At 36.7% G+C, this 12609-nt stretch overlaps 1 protein-coding gene and 1 long non-coding RNA gene across 2 annotated transcripts in view; both read right to left on the bottom strand.

Moving 5' to 3' along the window:
• Positions 1-12609, bottom strand: part of LOC134794404 (uncharacterized) — a 216811-nt gene that overhangs the window by 79424 nt on the left and 124778 nt on the right. The window lies entirely within an intron of this gene.
• Positions 6426-10776, bottom strand: LOC134794380 (toll-like receptor 7). Its single transcript, XM_063766181.1, has one exon. It carries the CDS (start codon positions 10569-10571, stop codon positions 6720-6722), a length of 3852 nt encoding a protein of 1283 aa, XP_063622251.1. The 5' UTR covers positions 10572-10776; the 3' UTR covers positions 6426-6719.

The raw sequence follows: 12609 nt of genomic DNA on the forward strand, positions 1-12609 counted from the left end.
CTAAAATGGCGTAACAATCTCGTGTGGTGACTGTACAAACATGCCTTCATGCCCCTCGAAGTATGTCTACAATAACCGATCTTGTGGTTCTCTAAGATAACAAAACCATTTTACCTGCTCATCATTTTAGCTGTCCGACTCTGGAACTCTTTACCAGTAGGCATTAGGCGCGCTCAATCTCTTGCTGCTTTCAAAAAACTACTAAAAGAACATTATCTATCTCTCCCCTAGTGTTTGTATGTTACCTACTCTGTGGCTGACATGTTGCTGTCATATTTTTAGTTATATCCCGGTTATTTTATATATATATGTATGTTTATGTATGTCTATTTTTATTTCGTATATGTGTATGTTTATTCATTGTGATTGTGTGTGTGAACGTAGGCTCCATAATGTTCTCTTTGCAACACCTACTTTTTCGATTAAGTACTTCTCTGTTTCCGCTACCCAAAGGTTGTCTGGAAGAGATCGCTCTTTAGCGATAAGACCGCCTGTTGTCTGCCTCTACATTTAATCAATTGTACTTTTATTTTGTATCTTTTTACTGAGGTGTGCCAATAAAGAGTATTCTATCTATCTATCTATCATTTTACCTTTTTCAGTAAATAACTATTATATAATTTCCAAGAAAATTTCCATTGAACGCCTATATGTTTATACCCTATATGATTCAAATAAAATGATCATTATGATAGTATTGATAGTTACCGACATTATTAGGATAAGCTTCGGCAGCCACTTGACCTATTTCCTGGCTTACGTGGAGCTGACACATCGACACTAAATTGATGCAATTGGCAGACCTCTAGTCTGCCCTCAAGGCACAATAAGCCATCGTCGAGAATGCTCTGCTGTATAAGGAAATAGGTATAATCTTGAGATATTCCATTTTATTCTTATCTTCAGATATCTTTTTACCGATTACTTATTCGATGACACACTTTATTTTATTAAATACTTACATTTTCTTCCTTGGGGCTTTACGTCTACACTTAGGTACCTTGTATTGTGACATGCAATAAATTACTCTTTAATTACCTAAGTATATGAGTTGCTTTTTAATTATACAACCGCGGCGCGGGGAAAAAATATCGAGGGTTATCAATATGTTTTTACATTGAATATGAATTACAAACGCCCGGGCACATTAATATTTAAAAAAATACGGTAATGGTACTATATTCGTAAATAGCTAATGGTGGACTTGTACCTAGTAGTGATACAACACTTTAAACTCTCGCGTTTTGTACACATATTTAATTACACAAACATGTTTATTTTTCATTATTTTTACCTTAAATTCCGACGTTTAAGCTGAGTTGCACCAGCTGTGGTCACGGAAAGACTGACGTCCCAATACATGTCAACGGAGATATAAATAATATAACACTAAACTACCCGACATTTCAATAAAACTGTTTTTAGGGTTCCGTACCCAAAGGGTAAAACGGGACCCTATTACTAAGACTTCGCTGTCCGTCCGTCCGTCCGTCCGTCCGTCTGTCACCAGGCTGTATCTCACGAACCGTGATAGCTAGACAGTTGAAATTTTCACAGATAATGTATTTCTGTTGCCGCTGACACTTAGAGACCTTTACATCTCTAAGTCAACTTAGGCTAGTAATTATGTGAAGCTATACTGTCTTTTTATGTAACATACGAGCACAAAATGCCGTGTCTTACAGCTACATGTTATTACTATTTTAATATTATTATAGGCCGGTAGCTTGAACATGTCATGCTCGCTTAAAAGTCTTTGCTTACGGTGGCGTCGTTGATCGGGTCGCCACTTTCCCGAATGAAGGTTGAGGGAGGCGATGGCTGAGATACGCGTCATACTCGTGAACGGGTGCTGTTTGTGGAGACTGGTCTGCTTAAGCTAACACAGGCTATTATACTTAGTAACTTTATTTTTATTAATTAATTACAGTGAGACGCCTCATTCTGCTCTCGTATGTTTCTTTTCTCTTAATGAATGTATTAATTATACAGGATATTGACTCTTGGAGACCCTATACATCTCTAAGGATAACTTGATAAACTATATAATCTTATAGTTCTGACACCTAGAGACATTTACACCTCTAAATATTATAGATTTTTTTTTGTGTTTAGTATCTGTATTTTTTATGTAATTCGACATTAAGAGACCATATACATCTCTTAGTAATTGTAATACGTTAGATTGAATTGTTAGTTTTATTTTATAAAATTGTTGATGTTATTATTTTTCCTTGTATGTAAATTCAATGATGACGTGTAAAAGTGCCCTTGTGGCCTATTTGCTGAATAAATGTTGATGTTTGTTTGATGTTTGATGCTATAACAACAAATACTAAAAACAGAATAAAATAAAGATTTAAATGGGGCTCCCATACAACAAACGTGATTTTTAGAAAGTTAAGCAACGTCGGGAGTGGTCAGTATTTGGATGGGTGACCGTTTTTTTTTTTGCTTTTTTTTTTTTTTTTTGCATTATGGTACGGAACCCTTCGTGCGCGAGTCCGACTCGCACTTGCCCGGTTTTTTTTTCTCAATGTTCTAAGTAAAATACTAAATCGAGAATGAATATGAAGAGAATACAATAGCCTGAATAAAAACAAAACAATCATCATTGAACTTGTACAAATAAATTTAATGATAGAATGGTCCCAAAACATAAAAAACATAAAAAAATCTAATAATAATATAATTAGCAGAAAACCTAAAAAAAACTGATATCTCATGTTCATAATCAATTGCCGATATACCTGTCATAAAACTAGATGGAATAACAGACATGAAAGTTATCCAGTTATGTTATTCTGTAATATGTATAATTGTATATTGCAATAATTTTATAAGTTCGTAAAAAGGTGCAGATGAGAAGAAATTAACACAGGAATTAAAATTAACAAGCTCACATTATGCAAAGATAAAAAGAAAAGTAAATATTCCAAGTGCGCAAAACATTTAAGTTAGCAATATACGTTTCAGCGTTATTTTTATCTCTTTTGTCCAATTACAAATAAGTGTAGGTACACGGTATACGAGTATATCCACATGCCACCATCATAGACCAAATTGCGGACTGACGAGTCTAACAACCATGCCTGGGATAAGGAAAATTGTCATTGCCGGCGGCACTTAGTCACATTCCCGAGGAAATCGAAAACGTCTTTGCCCTTCCAGCCACATTGCGAGTTACGACTTTTGGGATTGAAACGATCGAATTTAGTACCGATCATATAGTTGCAGTTGACGTTTAATTATTACCTATTTGCTATATCTAAAGCGGTGTTAATTGAAAAGATTAATTCCGTACACGGCGAAAAGATAACTCGAGATATTAAATTGAAGAAATTTTAATTAAAAATAAAATTACATGAGGTTCAAATTCCTTCGATTTCATATCAACTATCAACTTCTTCCGTTTAGAATTAAGAATCAATTGAAATGACTTAAAACTATTGCGAAATGATTTCAATCTTCCAAAAGTAATCAGATGGCGTCAAAATAGGTTCTTCAATTAAATCATTAACTGAAGCTAGCTATTAATTGAATTGAGCAATATTCATATGACGAGCAATTAAACATCACGCATAAGAGGAAATGTGTTAATTCCTATGCATGAAACTGTTTCGATAATTGTCTTAATGGACGATTGCGTACTTAGTAGATGGTATACCTACTGCCTTTATTATTAATTATTATTAAGATTAACTTTGATCACAACATCATATGAAACATCGTGAGGAAACCTGCATACATCTGCGAAGAAATTCAAAGGTGTATGTGAAGTCCCCAATCCGCATTGGGCTAGTGGGGACTATAGCCCAAGCCCTCTCGCGCATGAGAGGAGGCCTGTGCCCAGCAGTGGGACGTATATAGGCTGAAATGATGATGATGATGATGATGAAGATTAACTTTTATGTAGAGATTAGACCCTGACATTTATTCATAGCTTCACTGCTCATAAAACATAAAATTCGTACATAAAACTATTTACCAATAACTATCTTATGTGCGTTTATGATTATGATCATAGTCAATTTAGAGCAATAAATGTTGATACAAATGTATAGAATACAGCAACGTCTATACTATTTCGCTATTTGCAACTACCTAAGTAAGTACATTACTTTAAAGAAATTCTTATATGAAATAAAACTATTTTAACGGATTAGGATCGCGTATAATGAATTTAAAATACATAGCATAATATCGGAATGCTAATTTTTTTTTAACGTATAATTTATTCGTCTGGAAAATTTCTACAACAATTTTAATAACTCGTGTTTAATTACAGATCAGGGCTATAATAATAGAATATTACAATTAATGTACTTTGATTTGCATTAGCCAGAAGGTTTCTTTCTTACGTAACATTTTGGTGTCATGACCTTTCGGTTATGAGGATCATGAAGACAAAGATATAAAAGTCATTAAAAATGAAAAATTGTGCTTGGTTTTATTTGGGTCATAGTAATGAGTTTGATTGCCTTGAAATCAATATTAGCTACCTACATTATTTGAGAGGTTTTAATTTTGGTTTGTCTCGAGTGTATTGTGTTTTTTATAAATAGGAATGTGTCATTATTTTTTTAAAACAATGGTAATTGGTAATGCGAGAGCGAAAAAATCGTAAGTAGTAATCGTAAGAGTTGTTATCATTAATAGCTATTTGCATTGATTTGAAGATAACATATCAACCAACATATATTTTATAAATTACGACAGTAAATAGGCTTAACACCTAAACAAAAAAAATAACAATTTTTCCGAGATCACGAGAATCTAGTTACAAAAAATTATAATTACATGGGTTAAGTATTACTGACATAATTGATTAACTATGAATTGTTTCAAAATAAATACAGTTCTTGTACAATTTCTTGTATTTTCATCACAACGAATTTATGAAAAGGTGCGTTAAATAATTCATAAGCAGTGGCTACTTCCAAGTCGAATAAAAAAGGCAGGTAGTCAGGAAAACAAAAAGATAATTTTACGACCCATCTTTTGTTGTCAATAGTATAGGGAGTCACTGAGAGTCATAACATTTGTTAGATTTATGGCCTTCAAACATTATGCCTTTGTCTTCGAAAGAAAGGCTACTGTTCGTCACAAAAACAACACCTTTTTTCAGAATTCTCGTTCAAATCTGTAGGCGTAATCTTAGGGTACAGTTTTTGTATTGCATTTTAACAGTTCAATCGCCTCTTTGCTGCAAATTTGTTACCTAGCTATAAATTTACCTGTTTTATTTTGAGTTCCTTCACCTTTCTACAGTTGTCTTTAGTTTTTTACATAAATGTTAATCTCGTGTTAGAGTCTATTTATTACTTCACATCCTCTATGACGTAATTTGCGTTTGCAAGCCCTATAGCATACCTTTTTAGGACTTCCTATATCATAATCACAATATTGTATAATGTATACCATATGTATTTATCCCCGTCTTCCGCTCGTATCTATGTTGTCGGCACAAACTTGGCAAACGAAGTTGTCCGTACTCAATGGGGATCCTCATGCCTCGAAGGAGACCTCAATTAGACTCCATTTGTGTTAATCCGCTAGTTCTGTTGACCGGATAGGCAACTGAGATGATCGCTTGATGACTCATTGTTGCATGACGTAATGGGAAGAGAAATGTGTCTCGTAAAAGTATTATATCCCTAAGCAATAAAATCCAATAAATGAGTCATTATTACCAAGGCTTTTCTATACCGGCTAGTCTTACACATGTAGAATTTATGTGGGTTGGCGTCTGTAATGAATTGTTTTGTTGTAGAACTGTATAAGGAGATAGTCACAAAGTTTCTGTTAAGGAACGCTTTCAAGTAAAGATATTACCATTAAGGTTACATTTAAATGACCACAAGGTTAATGATACGGCTGTTGTGATGTCGTTTCCCAGATACGGCTTCAGAACGACACTGCAGACATTTTATGGCTGTGTAATAAAATTGACAATTGCAACCACGCAATTTGCAAGCGGGCTTCTTTTGTAGATTAAAGCCGGTGTAATTTAAAATTCAGGAGGTGCCTTACCTTAGGCTTATGATACTCTATGAGAGGTGACCGCTGCATTCCAGTCACGTCTGCATCCTGTGCCTTGTCAGATTTAGGTGGTGCAAGTATAGGACCTTTTTATAATCTCGAGCTTTGAAAAAAAAAAGGTCCGCTTTTCCCCAGTGTAATGTATACTTTAACTGTGTGCGCGTTTTATAGGCGCTTCGTGTTAGTTTGAATAATTTGAGTTTAGTATGTATATATTTAAGTGTGTAGCGCGTTCGTAAATGAAATACGTTTTACTGTTTAATAATTATTATTTAGCGTCAAGAACAATGCTATAGCTGTATTTCTACTAATTTAATTCATACAAAAATTATCAAAACAAAAAATGGAAAAGGGAAAAGGATATTGGAAATAAAATGTCACTGTTATGCAAAAATTATCACAATGGCTTTATTAAAGTATATAAATAGTATACTCGTGACTTAAACTATATGGACAGTTATTTACACTATTTACAAAGTAACATACTCTACAGCAGTCTTATAGAATGTATTTACACCAACATTACGAAACATGTACGCCTTTTGGAACGGCGAGAAAATACAAAAATAGATTAAAATTTTAATTATTTGGTATTATAGCGCATTTTGCAATGACATAAAGATTCACATGAAGCTGACTAAATAGTTTACATTAACTGAGCTCATGAGAAGCGCGGACTAGACAAGGTAGGCTTGACCTGAGGGTTGGGTATCAATTAAAGGAGGCGGGGGCGGCCAGTGCCGAAATTCCCTCCGTCGGTTGGGATTGCTCCCTCCGAGTTCTAAAGAGGAGTAATCAGAGTCTATTGACGAGTAAATATGATCCGACGGCGGCCTTCCATCGGGTCCATAAGACGCCTGCCCTTGCTGTGAACCTACTTCTCCGAACTCTGGAGCACCGTTCAAAGCAGCCGGTACTCTCATCTTTTCCGTGAACGAAAACGACCGCATTGTTCCGTTTTGCATACCGCTTCTCATTGTGTATGAATTGATATTATTTCTGTAACTAGATGATTTCTTATTATGTCTCTGATCAGGCATCGCATACCACAACTTCTCCCAAAATTTATTTTGGCCCCACCGTACTCGCGAGCTACTTTTTAATAACGGTTTTAAATCAGGATCGCATTGCGTATCCGGTAATACTGAACTGTCTTCTATTATAACTAAACTATAAAATCGGGATTTAAGGATTTCGTGCATGGTCTGTCTAAATTCAAAACGCGACCATTCCGTTTCGATGAAATTCCTAGTCAGAATTATTATAATACGCTTAGAGGCTTCCGCTGCTTCTGGGAGCGGCAATGTGCACTGCATGTAAGGCGAATTGTGCTGTGGGATGTCTCTGTAATGCAAACAAAGGTGATACGAGGGGCTTCCATTTTCCAACTCAGCGGCTAACGTTTGAATAACAAAGTCATCATCCTTGGGGCTATAGCATACGTAGGCATCGTACAATTTATCAGTGTCATCGTACGCCCCGGTGAATGGGAACAATCTTATTCCGCAACTCGTATAAAGCCAGATGCGAATTGTATCTCTAAATAAGAAAATCAAAAGGATGACTAGCATGATTAGCATAAAACCCGTGAGCGTAGTCACCATCATGGGCATGTAATTCGAGACCAGCATGTTATCTATAACAGAATCTCCGGCGTAATAGTCACTGCATATCGTGCCGTTGAGATTGAGTTCTTTTTTTTGCGGTAATTGCCCATCGGCGCTCCAACAGAACAAATCGGGGATGTCTACTATTTTAGGAACATTGTCGGCGACAAAGGTTGTAAATCTTTGTAAGTATCTACATTTACACGACCACATGTTATTTCCCAAAGAAAGTGCATTTAAATCCATTACGCTATTTAAATTCCAAACAGCAAACTCTACTAGCCTATTGCCATGTAATTTTAAAATTTTCAAAGAATACAAAGACGAAAAAGTAGAATTAGCAATGAAGCTGATAAAATTGTCATGCAAATACAGTTCTTTTAACTGCGCCAGATTCTCAAACTCATAGCCTTTTAAATGTTTCAGTTTATTACTTCCAAGATTTAATATTAATAGGGAGGATAACCCAGCGAACGTTCTATTTTGTATGTTCTCGACTCCGCTTGAATTTACATACAGCGACCTCATATTTTTTCGCCCGATGAATGCATAATTTTGCAATTCTTTAAAGTCGTTACCATCTAAGTAGACCTCGGTTGCATCCATGGGTATTTTTTCTGGTATTTCAATTGCGCGCTTACTGGAGCAATCGACTACATTTGTATGCCAGGTTTGATCGTGATAGCAGGAGCAATTATAGGGGCAGGTCATTTGGCAATCACATGCAACGTAATCGCAACAGTGGCACAATGTGAAACAGTGGGTCTCATACGGGCACAAGAAATCAGCAGATTTAAGATTACTGAGCGGTAAGTGGGTTACGCCTCTTGTGTGCGTCATGTTACAAAGGACATTTTCGAGGTCCATTATCCGAGGGTGCTGCCTCATCGCCGTCATATTGTTTATCATGGGTAACCACTCCATGGAGCAATCGCAATTAAACGGATTTCCTCCGATATAGAACTCGGGCAATGACTTGTTCGAGGGAACCGGGGACAGCCGGAGGCTGTTGATATCTAAATGAGATATCTCATTTGCGTAAATATCAACCCGAGTGAGATTGCGTTTCCCCATAAATGTGTTTACTTGGATATTGTTTATGTGGTTATTGTTTATGAACAGCAGCTCTACGCTATTGGGAATAGCCATGGGCGATATTTCGACAATGCGGTTATGGCTTACATCTAAAGTTTTTATATTAATTTCATCTTGAAGTTTATAATAGTTTCCTAAATGTTCTATAAAATTACCATGTACATCAAGCCATTTTAATTTACTGGGAATAAAAGCATAATCAAACCAAACTAGATGGTTCTCAGACAAGTTAAGCCAAAGTAAAGAGAGCAATGTTGAAAATACTCCGTTAATATCAGATATGAAATTACCATCTAACCTTACCGCTTCTAACTGAGAGTTTCTTATAAAACTTCCCCTCTCTATGGATTGTATCTTATTTTTTGCTAAATTTAATACTTGTAAGCTAGGTACATCCCAAAACATTCCTACAGACAAATTTCCAATCAGATTATCTATTAGTCTTAATCCAGTTAACTGATCCAAATTCTTAAAAGAACCATTCTTAATATCCGTTATTTGGTTTTCACCGAGATCTAACGTTTTCAATTGTGACAGTTCCCAAATGGCATTCGGAACTTGTGTTAACTGATTGGAACTCAAATCCAATTCCTTCAGATCGGAACAATTCTTAAAAGCTTTTGGATCAATGTTAATTAAAAGGTTGTTGTTCAAATTCAATTTGCTTAATACAAACAACCCATTAAAAAGGAGCTCGTCAATAGTATGCAAACGATTTTCAGCTAAATTTAAAGTGTGCAAATTATACAATGGAAGAAATGTATTCTCCTCTATATATCCAATGGAGTTATTCCTTAAATCTAATATCTGGAGGAAGAATAAATCCTTAAACGCCTTACCATCTATCCTCGTCAAGCCGTTATTGGATAAATTCAGAATGACTAAGCGTATAAGGCCAATAAATGTACTGCCATCGATATGAGAGCTCGAGAGCTGATTATTAGATAAATCTAAGACAAGCAGCTGTTCTAATCGGTGGAACACGCCTCTGGCTAATTCAAATAGCAGGTTATTATTTAAATATATTTCTCGTAACTCCTTCGTGTTCGTGAACGTGCCTTCGGGCACTATCTGGAGGTTATTGTAGGAAACATTTAATATCCGCAGAGAAATAAGTCCATTAAACGTTTCACTTGAGATATCGGTGATATTATTATTCTGTAGCCGTAGCTCTTGTAGATTCTTCAACCCGGTGATTTGTGATTCCTCACTCAAGGACCGCAGATCGTTATCACTTAAATCCAAACTTCGCAGGCCGGAACCACAGTTCTTCCCGAATCCAAGACGGTCCACACTTTTGATTTTGTTATGAGTGAAGTTTAAAACTTGCAAATTACCCAAAGGGCAAAAAACTTCGGATGGTATTGCTTTCAAATTATTCTGCCCTAAGTCGAGTATTTGTAATTCCCTCAATCCATTGAAAGTTCCAAGCGAGAGCTCCAAGTTTTTATTTGGACTCCAATCGTAGTTTTTAGATCGAATCGACAACTTTTTCAACTCGCGTAATCCTTCAAACGCGTTGCCGGGTATTCTGAGGAGTTTGCAGTTCTCGAGTGTTAGCTCAGCGAGCGACGAAAATTTTTGAAAATAGTTCGCTTCGAGGTAACTCTCGAAGAGCAGAAGTTGATTGCACTCCACATTGAGACGCTTTACAATATCGGAAGATGCATGTGTTAAGCTGGAGCCATCTGCCTCGAGAGTTCGCACCCGGCATATTGTGCTCGTCTCGTCACCTTTCGATTGGCGTCTGCAATTATCCACGCCTGTAGGAGCATACGCGGCATTAACACCCAAAGTCACTAACAAAAGAGTCAGGAGTTGAAACATTTTCTACACACATTGGTCTTAGCAGTTTTGGTTGAAACTATTCACAAAAGAGTCACTTCACTTTATTTACAAATTTCAAGTTCTCGGATCAGCTGTGTAGCACTTCACTGATGTTTATGTTGCGCACGTACGATCGTTGCGGGAGGCGGCATGGCACGTGCCGCCCTCATCGTGGCTGGAGTGCGACTGGCGAGCGTAGGACCGACGGCTCGGCGAGAGTAGTGCCGATGCCGCCCCACTGCACCCCCCCCGCCCTCACATAGTTACACGTTCCCTTGCATGGCGCCACTTGCGACCGCTCTCGCACAATTATGTAATGTTTTCTTAATCAAACCACCGCATCGCGTAAAAAATAAACCTAGATGGGAAATGTTATAAGATTTCTTTTAATATTGAATTTATACTTCTGACCACGCGTAATAATGTTTAATACAAAAGAGGGTTGGGCATTGCTGCAATTAAGTAAGTAATTAGATACTAAAATTTGTGTTAAATCTACGCCAAAGTTCATAAATGCTTGATGGGTTTACATGACTGTAATGGGTGATATGTTCCTTTTATGTACTTTTTAGAGATTAAAATAAATTCACGTAAGTAAACGTTGACGGATCATTGAATGTATTTCTACTTTATTGAACTGAAACAGATTAGATAAAAATAAAAAACTAATTTCCCTTGAAGTGAAAGAGCCATAAAACACAGCAGTGTGAAACAAGGGCAAAAAGAACATCAAAGTGACAATCAAGAACAAAGTGCAGCTATGTTGCAAGAGGGCATCTTTAATTCCTCTCGCTGTTCACTTATTGGATTCCCTGCTCACATAGTTTGGTGAAGACACCCAATAAAGCTACTTTGGCGTATTATTGTACCCCTAACATTTGTCTAGAGAAACGTACAGAATTTAAAAATAGACAAGGGCATTTTCGGGTCAACAAATTCCGGTATCTCTGATGGAGTTGAAGAGGTGCGAAGTTGGTGGGAGTTGATAATTTGATTTCCCTGTTCGACACGTAAAGTCGTTTACGGCCTAACTGGAAGTTAGCTGCGTACAGAATACGGGCCAGAAGTTTGGTAACAACGCCAGGAATACTTCACTGGGGTAAGAGGAAGATATTTATGAACTTAGTAGTGAAGCGAGTCTCGTTACTGAATTTCGCAAATTAATAAGAAAATATTATAATCATGTGCTAATAATGATTACAACAAAATATACGTAAAAACAAACTGCACAAGAACCAATGCCTTTATAAAATACAAACACAATGCTCTTGCAAATGTTAATAAATGTTGCAAAAACGCTTACCTACATCTAACCAACCACTAAGCTGTCCAATTTAGCTAGCGGTTAACACCGAAAGAGCGCAAAAACAACACAACGTTAAGAGGAAAGTTTTCCTTGTTTGAAGACACCCTAAAAACACTTCGACCACTATGATATCCTTAATATTAATGTCTGGTGGCAGTATCCTGTATCAAAAGTTGTCGCTGTCGAGAGTTCTTAGCGCTAGCTTGATAAATGACTTCGCCCACTTTCGCGAACTTGTTCGTGTTTTTTTTCTGTTACAGGAGGCTGGATGTCACAGGCTGCTCGAACGTGCTCCGACTGCCGATGACGGGTGCTAACGCGACCTCGTATCATCCTGTTGGATTATTCGCATGGCTGTCGCTTTTAAACTTACTCTTTATTTTCCTGAGTGTTATTTTCTCCCCAAATTTAAACGGCCAGCTTAAGCTATATAATTTTTAGTGATCTAGGGCCCTGGGTTCAAAACACAGAAAAATAATATTGTACTTTGTATTCTAGGCAGATTTAATTCTTTGGTATTAGATTGATGGATGATTTCTATGTTAGTAATGTTAGTATATACGAGTATCGTGGGCTAGTAGTAAAACGATAGAGAATCTTGCGTAGTTTAGGACATGCTTGGCATTCCTTAGAAATAAAGGAAAAGTGGGAAAACTCACTGTCTCGGTCGACACTCGAACTCGCTCGCCTACTGTACGGCTACCGCCAGTTTTGACATTGACATAATTATTA

The sequence above is a fragment of the Cydia splendana genome, chromosome 10 (genome assembly GCF_910591565.1).
Source record: "Cydia splendana chromosome 10, ilCydSple1.2, whole genome shotgun sequence".
NCBI lineage: Eukaryota > Metazoa > Arthropoda > Insecta > Lepidoptera > Tortricidae > Cydia > Cydia splendana.